This window comes from Falco biarmicus, chromosome 6 (assembly GCF_023638135.1).
Source record: "Falco biarmicus isolate bFalBia1 chromosome 6, bFalBia1.pri, whole genome shotgun sequence".
NCBI lineage: Eukaryota > Metazoa > Chordata > Aves > Falconiformes > Falconidae > Falco > Falco biarmicus.
Genome location: NC_079293.1, coordinates 73,393,914 through 73,408,826, shown reverse-complemented (window position 1 = coordinate 73,408,826; position 14,913 = coordinate 73,393,914). Strand labels below are relative to the sequence as shown.

Here is a 14,913-nt window from a genome sequence, read left to right as displayed (position 1 = left end):
GCAAAGTATATATTAATAAATCAAAAAGCAGTAGGATCCATTCCCTCTGCCATCCCAGTGCAGAGCAACAGGCTGGGGTTCAGGAGGCAGGCTCAGGCCTCTGCACCTCTGCAGGGCTGCATCTGAGGTGCTGGGAATGGTGATGCAGAGAAACCCCAGGGTGGCAGAAGACCAGCTTCTTTAGATCTTGAAACTGCCTCACCACATTCATGTCATTCTGCTCCTGCTGCCTTTATTTAGTCTAGACCAGCATCATGTTAATGGAATTTTCCTTCTTTGGATCCCAAACTAGTCAAACTATTTATCACTGCACTATGCTGTCTGGAGGCAGTGAGTGGTGTCCCCATCAGCCTGGAGTTTCAGCACCTGCTGTTACAAGGTATAGATGCATCCCCTGCTTCCTTTCCCCACACCTAACAGCCCAGAGTGCTAATGAAAGGGCAAAAGGATCCAAGATAAGGGAGGAGTAAAAGTGTCCATGCTCTTCATGCCATGAGCTGCCATAGATGGTTTCAGGACTGCCATGGGTGCGGAACACAACCAGTTTGTGCCAAGCTTTCTAGTAGCCTAATCACAGCGGTCTTGGAGAAGTTGCCCTTGACTGTTACTGCTCAGCTTCATGATGAATAGGACCAGGTGGCATTTCTGACGTAAGTGGGTTTGGTGTCTTTTTCTCTGGGATAAGTTTATCACAGGGCACATCTCACGTTGACCCCAGGTAAGATGAGAGCCAGATCCTCCAGCAAAAACGCACACCTCACAGGTAGAAAAATCAAATGCAAGCCTTCTGGAGCAAGTTTATTAACATTTATTGAGATATGTAGGTTATGAAATATGAACACTCCAGCTGAACATTTGATGTTCCCTGGAGACTTTGTCTGCTAGCATTATTCACATTACTACTAAATCAAAAAAAGGAAAGAAAATAATGAGTATCTGTTCTGAGGGGCAAAGGAAGAACCTGTTTTGCTTCCTCTCATGGCAACAGACTTCTGCATGTTGGTAATCCTCTCTCTGGGACAGATGTTGGTGGCCACAGTTTTAACAGAAAAAAACATTTTAGAAAAACAAGAAATGTTGGTCTTTCCTGGTTGGTTCAAGAATTGCTTTGGAATTTCTTCAGGTCATTAATTTTGTTTGTGGAGGAGTTAGTTTTCTTTCTGTTATTGTTCATGTTTTTGTGTGTGCACGTGTGTGTTAAATGGGTATTTTCAGCTCAAAATTCCAGATTTTCTGATGGGATGATGCATCTCTTAAGCTGCCAAAAGCTCTCCTTAGCCCAACTGAGATACCAACTAATCATACTGCAAAAAAGGAAAGAAACTTTCAGATGTTGTACTTATAACTAGGAAAGTACTTGAATAAAAAGCAGAGAAGGGGTGGAATGAGCACCAAGAGCTGATATTCCTGGATAACTCATCAGTTGCTGCTGGAGTTTAATCATGAATTGCCTTTCTGTTTTACTTAATAATGAATTGCCTGGTCTCCACACCTGAAGCTTCCTACTCATCCTGAAATCTCTGTCACAGAGAGGAATTTCTGCTGCTCAGGCTTTGTTTTTAAAATCTCTGCTAGTAATATTGAACAAAGTTTAAATCACAGCCTCCAAAATTAAGACTAGATCCAGCATCTTACAGCAAAAAGAAACAGAAAATGAAGTATTAGAATCAGTGGAGGCAAAGTGTAAATTTGCATGGGTATGTGTTTCTAAGGTCTCATACTGGACTAAAGATACAGGCTGAACTTTAGGATTCCAGTAAGGAATTCAAGAAAAAAAATGTGATTTCATGTTTTGGTTTTGTGTAAAAAGGGAAAATTACAGAACTGGAGTAAACATCTAACAGAACAACGTGACTTTCAGGTTGCTTTTCTGACTGTGAGACCTGCTAGGCTTTGCATTCTGGAGCACACAGGTTTCTGATGAACCTGACCTGAACGTCCTGGGTTTCTTGACAGTGTGCCCTTTGAAGCCAGTATTACTCATCATGACCAGTTTGAACCAGCTAATGGGAACATCAGAAAAAAAGAGTTCATTTCTAGCTAGTTACTTATCTCTGCCAAAGAGATTTGACAGTGATATTTCCCATGAGGCACCTGAGCTACATCATGAACACTACAGAGAGAACTCGTTAGGAAATCCTTGGGAAATCCTATATATGAATATACAAAGTCCCTACTCCCTTGCCAGCTCACATTGGAGGAGTTTCTCATCTAAGAAGCAGAGTGGATGTGTGGAAGTGAATAATAAAGCCACTCTCCCAAGAAACACCTGATCTTCATCAAATCCATCACTCACCACAGTCCGACAGCAAGGGACTCCTTGCTGGCAACGTCCAAAGAATCTCGTATTGGGTAGAGGACAGTGGTCAGCAGAACAGGTACCCCCAGCCTGTTTGCATTGCACATGGTTATTAGGTGCACGCATGAAACCTGCACCAAAAAAATACCAGAGTCTTGATTTTCCTTCCCAAACAAGATGAAGAAGAAGTTAGGGTTATAGCATGACAGCAGTATTCTAGGCTGCATGTAGACCAGCCCCATCCATACCATTAAATTCCCTTATTTTCCAAAGCAGGAGGGTTCGGTGTATCCATTGGACCCAGCTGGTGTGGGTTCACTGCCAAAGTGTGCCCAGCATGCTGGCAGCACTAGTTTGCCTTGGACAAAAGGGACTAAAACTCATTTAATTTCTATTTCTATTTTATGCACTCCCTACTCACAATTTTCCCTGTGCATTTCCTTTGATTTTATGTAACTCTTACCTGAAGAGCCTTGGAGCATTAAGAGAAGAACAGCAAGGAAAAGGGAAAAGATCTTCATGTCCAAATTCAGTGCCACCAAATACAACAGCTACTAAGAAAATAACAGAAAGAGGTCATACATTTAACCTGCATTTGTCATTACTCAGTACAAACACTATTTATGACATATAAGCTGCAATTTGTTGATAAAAATTGTCGTTTATGCAGTAGAGTAAATGTTGTAGAATAAATCTATTGAAATAACACTTTTTGAGGAAAGATATTTGAAAGAACATTGCATAAGATCAAGAAAATGTATTTATGCCTATGAAATTTAAAAGAATTTGATTAATACTGTGGTTTTCTTTCCATCATCTGCAAAGGTAACCTACACCAGCTCCAGTGAAGACCCCTGTATTTAAGTCCCATACATCCTGGATGTTATAACTTTTTTTAAAAAGTAAGAAATGTAATTAGTTTCCTCTAAATTTTATCGAAGTCATAATATAAGCCAGCTTTTCTTAGAGATCCCTTTTATAACTTATAGGTCATGCTGCTACATGCACAAACTCAACAGTACTTCCATTTAGAGTTTTTTCCTTTTTTTTTTTTTTTTTTGAACAATCATACTGAGTCTGGCTGGGATGGAGTTAACTTTCTTCATGGCAGCCCATATGGTGCAGTGCTTCATGTTTGTACCAAGTTGCTTAATGACTGAAATGTTCATTTTATTTGACGATCACATATTTTAATTCAGATATGTGTAGATAATGACTTAAGCCTTAAGCCATTCCAATTTCTCTGGATAATTAACACTCAGCAACTTTAATTATTCAAATAGCCATTTTTGTAGCTTACAAACCAGTAGTCCTTGAAACTGCCTTTAAGAAAAAGCCTAGTAACCACCTATCCCTCCTCTCCACAGCACCTCCATAACGTGTGCCAGCTCAAAGCCTGTGTATCTCCACACCATCATTTGTTGCTGCAGATTGCAATTAACTTTTGAAAATAATGCAAACTACTATAATCATTCAGAATTGCTATGATTGACTATAATTATCAGCCAAATGCATTACTGAAATACCAAGCATTGTACGTTTCAGTTGTTTATGAGAATTTAATTAAGCTGCAAAATTATACGTCTCAGAACAATGAATTTCTTTTTAGAGAAGCAAAGAATATCATCAAAAAGATACGTATTTTTCTCCTTATCTGTTGAAAGTGGTGTAGAAACCGCACCTTCAGCTCACCCTAGAGGACTTCAGGAGAGGAGTCACGGTGGCCAGCCTGTCCCAGCTGTTTCCTCTCCAGGGGCACCTTCACAGAGTGCTATCTTGCCCCAACACAACTGTCTTTATACGTTCCTGTTGATGACCGAGCTGCCACAGACCAGCTGGCCAAGGACATGGGCTTTTCACAGCAATTCCCAGCAGCTCAAATGCCACTTCCCAGCAGCTGATGAGAAACGGTGACCGCTTGTGAACTCCCTCCCCTTTCTCTGGCACATGAGCTGGCTCTTTGGAAAAGCCCCTTACACCAACCTGGTTTGTGTACAACACATTGATCCATCGTAGGCTGTGAAAAAAACATCCTGGGACATATACTGAAAGCTGTTGATTTGGATCCAGCAGCACCCTCATTCTACAGGCTTGTCCCATGGCCACAGTGCCTAGTGCTGACTGCAGAAGGGTCCTCTCTGAAGCCTGGAGGTACCTACCCAAGCATCCAAACAGCTACATTAGGGAAGCTTGGTTTTTACGTAAGACTTGCAAAAAAACCCCCAAAAAACTCCTGATAGGTCTTGTGGGCTGTAGACAATATCTTGAGAGCAGAGAGGAGTTGACTTGAGCACCCAGCCCAGTTGGGAGCAATCGTTTTGCAGTAGTGCAATCACACAGAAGAGCACACTTATCTGTGCACCCAGAATATTTTCATTTTCATGCATTTACCATGTTTATATTCCACTCTTCGCAGAGGAAATAACTATTGTTTGAACAATAAAATTTTTGGGGAGGCCTCTACTTCCATACACCCCCTTGCTAAGTGGCCAAAGGAAACAACTTCCACAAAACATGTTTCGGTCAACCATGTCCCCTCAGAGGACTTGGACCAGAGATGCTCATGGCAGCACTGGTATCTCCTGGGCCCTGAAGGCACCTAGGTAAGCCCAGAACAAAGATGCTGTGTTTCGATTGTCATACCACTAAGAGTCTAGAAAAAAATCTCAACATCCTTGTACTGGAACAGCCATCCAAACAGCACCCACCTAGCCAGGTCACCTGCCTCCCAAGAGAAGGCAGTGGAGAGCTAATACTGAAATTTCTCTCCAACATCCTTCTTCAGTCAAGAGTACGTAAAATATGCTGACAGCAGGGTTTTATGGGTTTTCTTCTTCATTATACTGATGCCTTCTGAATCCCAGTGTTGCTATATTAGCGAATTATGTTCTCTGAGAGTCCAGCCTCAAAGCCATCAGTGTTTGCTATCTGCCGTGGACTCCTGCAGTGGACAAGAAGCCAGTCCTTGCTCTGAAAATCATATTGAACCTAACAGGTAACAGAAGGAGGTCCAGGGAAAAGGAATGTGGGATGTTTTTTGCCTTGGCAGCTGAAGCCAGCACCTGGGGGAGCTCGGACACATTTGCTTCCTTTAGGAATCATCAGTCTCTGTGTCACAGGTGCCCAAAATCCTGTTTATTTAGGCCCTAGTGATATGATAGGAAAACTCAAAACAGGTGCTTTGACCACCCAGAAAGAGACAGCTATTTTAAATCCCATTTCTGTATAATTTAATCAATGAAACGTATGTATGTGCTTTACAGTAGGCAGGAGCATTTGTTTCAGTTGTTTGGGGTTTTTTGTTTGTTTTTTTTTCTTTTTTAAAAAATAGTACTTAATCAAATGATGAAATTTAAAGAGGCAGAAATAAATACTGTCAATATTAAATCCATAAATGTGTTCCACAGACCTCTGAACTGAGCTTTTGTGATCTGACAGTCAGTGACCTCCAGAAAACGACTTCAAAATAGGATAAAATGGCTCTTTCCTCCTGTTTCCCGCTTTGTGCCTGTGCCACCTGCCCAAAATGATACAAAACAGAACAAAGCTCAAATATGAATCAAGACTGGGGTAAGGTCTTCAACCAATTAATTATATCTGTTGTTACACTTGGTGGTAAATGTACTTTAAATTTCTTAAATATCATAATTAAACTATGCTGTTTTAACAATAAAATGCTATTATTGACTCTAAACATTGGTTTTGCTATTTAGGCTTACAAAAATAATACATTTCCCTAACGTGTTTCTTGGCAATTAAACATGTCTAATAAAAGAATAATAATTGCTTATCAATTAATACTGAAAGCATTTTAACAGCTAAACGTCTTATTCAATTTCCTTTCTCTGCAGTACTGCAAAGGCTATTGTGTGGAGCCCTAAAAATCATGTCCTTTTATACAGAGAATATATGCAAACACATATGTATGTATGCGTGTATATATGTATGCCTATGTATATGTATGTATATACTTGTAATCTATAAATATTATGAGAGAAATAAAGGCTGAATTTTCAGAATTGCTTTATATTTTATCTTAGCTGGAGAACATACAAATAGAAAAGAATAATCCAGATATTTTGATCTGCAATTTACTCAGGAATAGTCAGGACATTAATTTAGGTGATTGTTTGCTTAAAGTTACACATATTCTATAATGGTGGCATTTCTTACTCTCCCATTTCTCTACAGTCCTATCAAATCCACACTAACATATATATATGTATATATATATATGTATAAAATGTTGTTAAGATGAACTTTATCATCTTAAAGGTCTTTTCTAACTTAAATGATTCTATGATTCTATTCTATGACTCTTCTAAATCCCAGCTGGCTTTTTATCACTCAGCATGGCACAGGATCCTGCCCTCTGTGAATATCCAGGTCTTGATTCCTTTGTTCACACTTAGGCAAATGCTGCCTGAGATGCCCCTGTGTCCCACCAGGGCTCCCCAGCTGCTCCAGCAAGGCTTGCTTGGTCTCCTCTCTCCTGTCCCTTGTCCACCAGTCCCAGGTGGTAGGAGACCTCAGATAGTCCAGAGCACCACACATTGCTGGTGTGAAGGCAGCTGGGTTAAACCCTGTCTGTCTATAAATGCCTCTATCATGCTGCAGCTTACCTCTAATGATGGGATGTCCTCAGCCAACTTGAAGCCATAGGGATCCTTCATCTTCTCTTTGCCATTCTCTTCCTCTAGTGTCCACTGTGCAAAAGACAGGAAGGGATGACAGACCTTTGGTAAAATTGCCCAACACTTGTCCTTGCAGCACGTCCACAGTTTGCAAAAAACGGCATGAAATCCAGCCAGGGAACATCCCTGCTGTCCCTTCAGTGGCCTTGGCCAGCCTCGTGGAAACCTGCCCAGACCTGACTTGGCCCAAACCTGCCTGGAAATCCCAGCTGCTGCCCAGTGTTTTGTGCAGCTGGGGTAGAGTGAGCTGCCAGCCACAGAGACCCCTGAGCTCAGAGAAGACACAAGCAAACAGAGGGCTTGTCAGCTGCTTCCAAAGACCTGGAAACATGAGCACAAATGTGCTGCTTGGGGAACCAGAGAGCAGAAATCCAGCATTATGTCTACAGAGCAACAGTAATTTTTATCTGTGCTTCACCGACTGTATTGCAAAGCCAGGCTTTATGCCATATGGGGAGTTTACCCAGCTGGGGCCAAAACACAGATTTAGGTAACCTGAGGGTGGGCATCTGAGCTGCCTTTCCATTCAGGGCACTCAAGCAACTCCAAAGCTGATAGCTGGTCTTGAGGAAGATATTCCCAGCACTGAGATTTCTTAAAATCATCCACATAGAGTCCTGCCGAGAGAAACAGCCTATTCCAGTCCCCTTCCTCACCAAAGTGTGGCATCTCTCCTGGGCAGCGAGGTTTCTGGTCCTTCTGGATACATGGTCCAGGAGATCTACAAAGCGCTGCAGCAGTCACCAGGGGAAGTTGGCGACACTGCCAGCAACACATATTATTTTTACTACCGTGGGACATCATGTGATGGACACTGTTGTTCAAAGGGCAAATTCAGGCCTCCAGAACTTCATAGAACTTTTAGGTTCTTTCTGTTCCTTTAGTCCAAGGTGGTTTTAAGCATTTTTGCACATGTGGCCCAATTTAAGAAGAGTAATGACTCATGCAAGTTTTGGGCTACTGCAGTATTGGGTTGCCTGAATCAGGAATAGCCCCAAAATCTTTTAAGGAAAACTGAGGTTTTTCACATAAAGAAGCCATAACCAGGCAGTCCCTGGGCACTCTTGCTCCGGTTCAACATCACCAGTGCAATTAATGTCCATGAAACCTGGTACCACTCAGATCCCATCTACCTCCTTGGGTAGGCACCAGCCCTACCCAGAAAATTACCCTTCTGCGCTGTGTATTTCCCCTGCAAGTCCATTTTGCTTTTTCAAGCGGCATGCTTTCCCAAAGGGAACAGGGTAGACACAGCTGTGCGCCTGTCAATAGGGAAAGCAACTGGAATGAAAAGGAATAAAGGTGCCAGGAGGGAGATGGGAGTTTCTGCTTCAGGTCATGCTGTGAAACTAAGCAGGGACCATCTTTTGAAGGCTGCAGCTTGTCGCTTGAAAAAAAATAGCTATATATCTGGTGTAAAACTAAGCACTGTGGTACAGGGAAGAAAGAAGGAAATAAGCCAGTGTTATTTTCCTACAGCTTTTACTTCTGCCTCTCCATAAATCCCTCTGTAATCTCCTGCCACAGCCCAGGTTTCAGGTCTCAACGACCCCAGCGTTCAGCTCTGCTCCAGCCCAGCCACACAGTGATGCCCAGAATGCTGAGGAACAGAGCAAGGTGGTTTTAAAAGCCATAATAAATTAACCTCTGTGTTAATCCTCCCTTTGCACACTTGAAGATGTGGCATTTACCTAAACACAAGGCACCACACAGCCAGGGTGGCACTGATGACTCATTTCACGTGCTGTCAAACCTCTGGGGACCACTGTGCATCCACAGCTCCCACCCACCTCTCCCCTCTATAGCACCAGGTGCACAAGCATCGCACAGCTCAGCTGCCAGGCAGCAACCTCCAGATGAGGGCACCACAGATCCAGACCTCCTGTCTGGTGGGACACGGCACAGAGAAGTGTCTGATGGCCAAGCTGACAGCAGCTGTGTGCATCTGGGCCTTCTTGCCATCCTCCAACTCCCCATGTCATGGGTTAACAAATCCACTACTGCAGAGCATGGCTTGACTTTAAATTGTTGGCTTATGGACAATTATTTGTTGATATTTGGGTTGGGTGTGTGTGTAAGACTTCTGGAGCAGAGAGTGGGAACAGGTAAAGACACATGCAGAGATAGGGTAGCACGGGAGAGTGGGCAGATCCCAGAGGAAGAGGGACCAGGCATCTTATCAGGATGGGTATAAGGAAAGGTGGAAAGAAAATTTCTTGCTGTTGCAGAATGAGAGTTTATAATAACCAGAAAACCACATAAATCTCCCAGACTCACAGTAAAACTCTAGGAAAGATTTGCTCACTGGTAGACACAGGCAACAGGGAGATCTGCATGCCAAAAATATCACTTGAGTTTGTTCTCCATTAAAATCAACATTGGAGCTTCTAAGACTTTTTTTAATCCGTTCCCTGTGAAAAACAATGCAGCAAATTCCTCCTTCATGCCATGGCTGACTTGGTGGACTGTCGCAGGTTTAAAGCCACATGGGCAGCTACATCAGTCGCTGTTCTGGAAGAGACAGAGCCTCAGCAGTGCTTTATAACCAGGCTCCACGTTCCCTACCCAGGAGTATTTGATGAAGTCACCGGGATTATACAGAATAGAGTAAGATGTCCTGACAGAGGCTGGGGCTCTTCAGGCAGTTTAGACTTAGAGCAGAAGCACTTCAGAAACAGGAATGCTGCTTGTGTCCCAGAAAGGACTTAGGGATAGTAACAGCAAACATGCTTATGGGTCAGAAACTGTAAAATCTTCACAATCTTTGAATTAAATATTTGGTGCTTCAATACAGGTATATACATAATCCATGTATAATATGTGTGTATACAGACACACATATACATGTATTTAGAGACAATGTGTGACTTCTGACTGCGATTCAGCTGGAGCTGAAATGAAATTTCTTCTCTGTCTATCTTTTATAGATAATTTGAGAAATATGTATGAGGTTGGCAGTTGTGCTGGTTATCCTGCCAGAGGCCAGGCAGCCTGAGAAAGATTGAGTAAAAGCTGGTATCAGGAAGAACACTGAACCAACAGGAAAAAAACCCCAAAGTAATCCAGAGAGGGAGTAGTAGAAATGAAAATGTGATCTGCTAGAACATTTTATGTGAAAGGTTGTATTTTAATTTCATACCTTATAATTTCATTATGCACTAAACTGTCGCCTTTGTAATTAATAAGCTGAAAAGCAAAGCAGGCAATGCTTATTCTTTGGCTCACATGGAGAAAAGACAACCGGAAGGTTAAATGTAAAGGACAAAATGTTATGAAGGGAATAAATAACCATGCTACGGCTGCAAATTAGACCATGAAACTGCGTGCTAAAAGCAGAATAAGGATCCTGCAGGATCAAAAGGAGCAGTCATTTTATGTTCCTAGGTATTTTACATAATCCTGTGGCCTAACTTATCTTACACAAACTTGGATGGTCTAGGATGGGTTGCACACAGATCAGGGGCTTTGTGGTGAAAGAAGTCTCAAAGCAGACCCTCCTTTCTCATTGGAAGAAACCATAGTACATGACAAATTTGGGTGGAAAAGGCTTTTTTCATTGGCCCATGACTGCACTGTCAGCATCCCAAAATATATAAAGAGGTATGTTTGTGTCTGGTGCATTCACCAGAGAAGAGGCAGACAGCAGTGGTGATCTTCCACCTCCTTTGCTGGTAACACTCTGCCTGGTTCTGGACAGGCACCCTAACATTTCTTTTCCTTTTCTTAATCTCAAGTCTAATGAGTATTCTGCTTTCATTAATGCCTTCCTTCTTGCTTTACCCCAATGAGTGCATCCAGTTTGTATGTGTTCTACAGAACCATGGGTTGGTGGCTTGCAGGGCTTGCAGGAGGAAATTGTGTTTTGTTGACCTCCAAGAGGAGTGATCAGAGACCCAGAAACCTTCACTCAAGGCATCAGAGACAGAGGGCTGGTTGGTTAAGAAGTGTCTAGCTTCTTATGGAAACAGGCACCTAGCCATCACCGCCGTTCAGAGTTGCATTTTGAACTACATATCTTGCCTGAATTCCAGTAACACTTTGCACAAGTGGTCACCTTAATTGATGTTCAAGAGATACAGGTGTCTTTTTTACACTTTCCTAGGGACGATGGTTGACTTGGTCTCTAAACACTTTGTGAACTACAGTAGGTTGAAGGTGAATAATTCATGGGGGTGTACTGGTACAAGAGTAGCTGCCTGGTGTTGAACAGATCTGGAATAACATTTTCAATGCAATAAGACCAATATTAAAAAAACACCAAAACACCATAGGATCCCAGAATAAATTAGGTTGAAGGTAGTCTAGGAGTTTCTAGTCTGAATCCATGCTCAAAGCTAGGCTATTTAGGTCAGGTTGCTTTGAGGTATATTCACTGAAAGTTTTCATATCTCCAAGGATGCAGTTTATGCTTTGTTCTTTGTTTGACTCTGTAGATTTTGTAAAATTTGTCTTTGGTTGGTGAGGGCATGTTTTAAGCAATTCCTCGTTCAGTGTCTTTCAGTCTTGCCTCTGCTAATTGCAGGTAAGGAATTCACATCCCACCTGTGGTCATGAGGATCCTTTACCATCTCCTGTTTGTCTTCTTTGTGGAGGCAGGGGCACTTCAATAGGCCGTGCTGTCCCGGGGCCAGGCTGGGATCCCTGGTGCAAGAGAGACACCCTGGTGTCCCTGGCTGGTGCGAAGCTGTCGTGGTTTAACCCTGGCCGGCAACCAAGCACCACGCAGCCGCTCACTCACTGCCCCTCACTCAGAGGGATGGGCAGGAGAACTGGAAAGGAATGTAAAAGTCAAGGGGTGAGATAAGATCAATTTAATAATTTAAACAGAATAAAGAGGTAAGAAGAACAATAATATATAATAATAATAAGAAGAAGAAAATGCAAAGGTGGGGAAAAAGGGTAAAGCAAAAGCTGTGCACGCAAGCACCGCAAAGCAGGGAATTCATTCCCCACTTCCCACGGGCAGGCAGGTGCTCGGCCATCCCCAGGGAAGCAGGGCTCCATCACGCGTAACGGTTACTCACAAAGACAAACGCCATAATGCCAAATGTCCCGCCCTTCCTTCTTCTTCCCCCAGTTTATATACCCAGCATGATGTCATATGGTATGGAATACCTCTTTGACTAGCTTGGGTCACCTGTCCTGGCTGTGTCCCCTCCTGATTTCCCCTGCCCCTCCAGCCCTCTCACTGGCAGGGCCCAAGGTCCAGCTGGTACCTTCCCCCACAGGCGGATGATGGTCCTTGGAGGAAAAGTGGGGAGAAAGCAGCAGCAGCGAGGAAGGAGCCTCTGCAAGGGAGCTCCCCGAGGAGGCGGGAGGCATGGCTCAAGGTGCGCCTCTCAGTGCTGACACCAGCTCAGAGCACCTCAGGAACTGGCCCTCCATTGGCAACATGCAGGAGCTCGCCAGATCCCTGATGGCATCCCTGGACATCACCAAAATCTGCCGCAACCTGCTGGAAGAGCTGAAGAAAATGCGGCACAGCAGCACTTCAATCCCACCTCAAGCCTTTCAGGAAGAATATCGCGTCTGCCTGCAGTGCTGTCGATGCCTCATCAGCACCTGCCCGCACCACAGCGAGCCCGCGGCAGGACAGGACCTGCCCACGCTGGCCATCACCCTCCACAACACAGACATCCTGGTGCACGAGGAGGACCTGCAGCTGGACCTGCGGCTGCGCTTTGAGCTGGCCGTCGATGGGGAGCCGCCCTACGTGTGGGACACCACCCAGCGGCTCCCCGAAATAGCCCCTGAGAGGTGCTGCAAGAACTGCAACGCGCCTCTGCCCAGGAGCCCTGGGGACAGACGGAGCTCACAGGCATCACACCCCGTCCTCAGGCCCCGGAGAACACAAAAGGGACAGAGGAGACGGGACAGGCAGGACGCAAGGGCTCCTGAGCAGGCAGAACGCAGTGACACCAGCAGCACGGACCTGCATCCGGATGGCCAGGAGGACCCTCTCCCCACCGTGGTCCCCACGTCTGCCCCATCCCTGTCCTCTGCAGTCCTGGAGCCGGTCCCCACGAATGCCCTGTTCCTGTCCTCGGCAGACCTGGAGCCAGTCCCCACGTCTGCCCCGTCTGTGTCTTTTGCGGTCCTGGAGCCGGTCCCCACATCTACATCGCCTCCATCCCTGTCCTCTGCAGTCCTGGAGGGGACGCAGAGTGTTGAGAAGCAGGCCCTGCCCCACACGGATCAGAGGGGCCTGCGGCAGAGGTCTGCTGTGCAGCGCGTCGTGCAGTCCTGGCAAATGCTGAAGGCCAGCATGCAGAGGAACATCGGGGATAAGGTGGATGAGCTGTTGGAGCCAGAGAGCCCGGAACCCAGCAGCACCACGGAAGGCAAGCAGAGGCTGACATTCAACCTCTTGTCTAAGGTCGACACACTCTTCCACGCTGCAGATTTGGAGGATTGAGGAGCACCGGCAAGAAAAGGTAGGATGGGAGAAGCGTCGGCAGAGCAAGCGCTGCACGGGAGGATGGGGATGGTCTGGGCCGCCTTGTGCAGCTCTCACAGCTGTGTCGTTCGGGAGGTGTTTCTGTAGGACAAGATACTGTGGTCTGGGAGCGTTGGGATGGCGGTGAGAGCTGCGATGGCCTTTCACCAATGCTTGGTGTGGGCAAGAGGAGACGGCCCGCTGGGCACCCACCCAGTGCAGGTGGCAGATGATGGAGAGAAGTGCCTGGGGCTTCCCTGCCCAGCAGCTGCTCCTCACATTCCATGCTGTCCCCAGGTCATTGCTGCCTGCCTGCCTGCTGCTGTCCTGCCCAGAGGGGAAGGTAAAGCAGCCATCGGGGGACCAAGGATAAGAGAGGCCCTCAAGCGCCTTGTGCTCTGCTGGGATGGAGCAAAGATCATCCTGTCATCTCTGGAGGCCTCCAGCAGCAGAGAAGCCCAAAGAGCAGCCGTGAGCACTTTCCCCAGGAACGCGACACCTTGGCAGAGAGGTCGGCTGTGAAACTAAGCTTTTATTTGAATAAAGCAGCAGTGTCCTTAAAACGTCCACGAGAGCTCTTCATGTCTTGAATGAATGGGAGGGGGGGAGCAGTGACCTCCAGGGCTACGAGGGTGTCAGCGACAGTGCTGGCAGTAGGAACAGGCATTGAGGCAGCTCTGTGCCTCGTCCCCACCATGGGGGAGGCTGGCATGTCCCCAGCTGTCCCCAACAGCTTCATGCCAGGTCCTTGCTTCATCCTCGTTTCAGACTGTCCCTCCAAGGAGCCTTTTGGGAGCACTCCTGTAGCTCCAGCCATGCAGCCCCAGTTGTCCTTCCCCTTCCCCTTCCCCTGGGGCCAGGGGCTGAGCTCCCCACCAGGGCACTGCCCATGGCCCCAGTGGGCACAGGGCTCTCAGACTGCCAGCCTGGGCAGTCCCGCAGTAGCCGGCTGGGCACCTCTGCCGGCCCCGGTGAGGGATGCACAGCCTCGGCATCGACACCATCCTCCAGCCCATTTCTCCGGGACTAAAGCTGCAACGGAGACCCACAGATGAGGCATGCAAAAGAGCAGCAGCAGCAGCAGCAGCAGCAGCAGCAGCGAGGCTTGAGTCTGCCAAGTCCCTTGAGGCTGCCAAAGGGCTGCAAGGAGAAGAAAGGCAGGGCGCACAGGGCACCCCCCTTTCCCCAGTCCAAGTGCTCCCCACCAGCAATGGGGCCCTCCTGGGCTTTTCTGGGGACTGGCACCTAGGGCCTGTGGGGATCCTGGCAGAGTGGAGACGTGCCTGGCACAGTAAGGCTGCTGGGCATGGGGTTCACAGCGGGAGGAACGGCTGAGGAGAGACTCTGCAACTTGCTGACGTCGTCCTGCTGATGGCATGGATGCAGGGCTGTCTTCTGCTGAGAAGTCACTTGTGCTTTGGCCGTGCACCTGCAGCTTTGGAGAACGAGGAAGCTCCACTTGGCATGATCCCTCCTTCCCACCC

At 46.2% G+C, this 14,913-nt stretch overlaps 1 protein-coding gene across 2 annotated transcripts; it reads right to left on the bottom strand.

Annotated features, from left to right (window-relative positions):
- Nucleotides 1-772: 772 nt before the first annotated feature.
- LOC130151335 (gallinacin-8-like) lies at nucleotides 773-7,050 on the bottom strand. 2 transcript variants are annotated; one of them, XM_056343486.1, is made up of 5 exons: nucleotides 6,922-7,050; nucleotides 5,709-5,816; nucleotides 2,763-2,850; nucleotides 2,297-2,430; nucleotides 773-1,304 (listed from the first exon to the last, which is right to left on the bottom strand). In XM_056343486.1, the coding sequence occupies exons 1-5, from the start codon at nucleotides 6,970-6,972 to the stop codon at nucleotides 1,296-1,298; spliced, it is 390 nt and encodes a 129-aa protein (XP_056199461.1). In that variant the 5' UTR covers nucleotides 6,973-7,050; the 3' UTR covers nucleotides 773-1,295. The 2 variants fall into 2 exon arrangements, with proteins under 2 accessions (XP_056199461.1, XP_056199460.1); XM_056343485.1 differs by lacking the exon at nucleotides 773-1,304 and adding an exon at nucleotides 1,765-2,003.
- Nucleotides 7,051-14,913: the final 7,863 nt, after the last annotated feature.

Coding starts and splice junctions, on each gene's coding strand:
- LOC130151335 (XM_056343485.1), bottom strand. CDS start 6,972: ATGAAGGATCCCTATGGCTTCAAGTTGGCTGAGGACATCCCATCATTA. Junction 2,431..2,762: donor AATGCTCCAAGGCTCTTCAG/GTAAGAGTTACA, acceptor TTTTTGGTGCAG/GTTTCATGCGTGCACCTAAT. Junction 2,004..2,296: donor TCCCTTGCTGTCGGACTGTG/GTGAGTGATGGA, acceptor TGTTCCCATTAG/CTGGTTCAAACTGGTCATGA.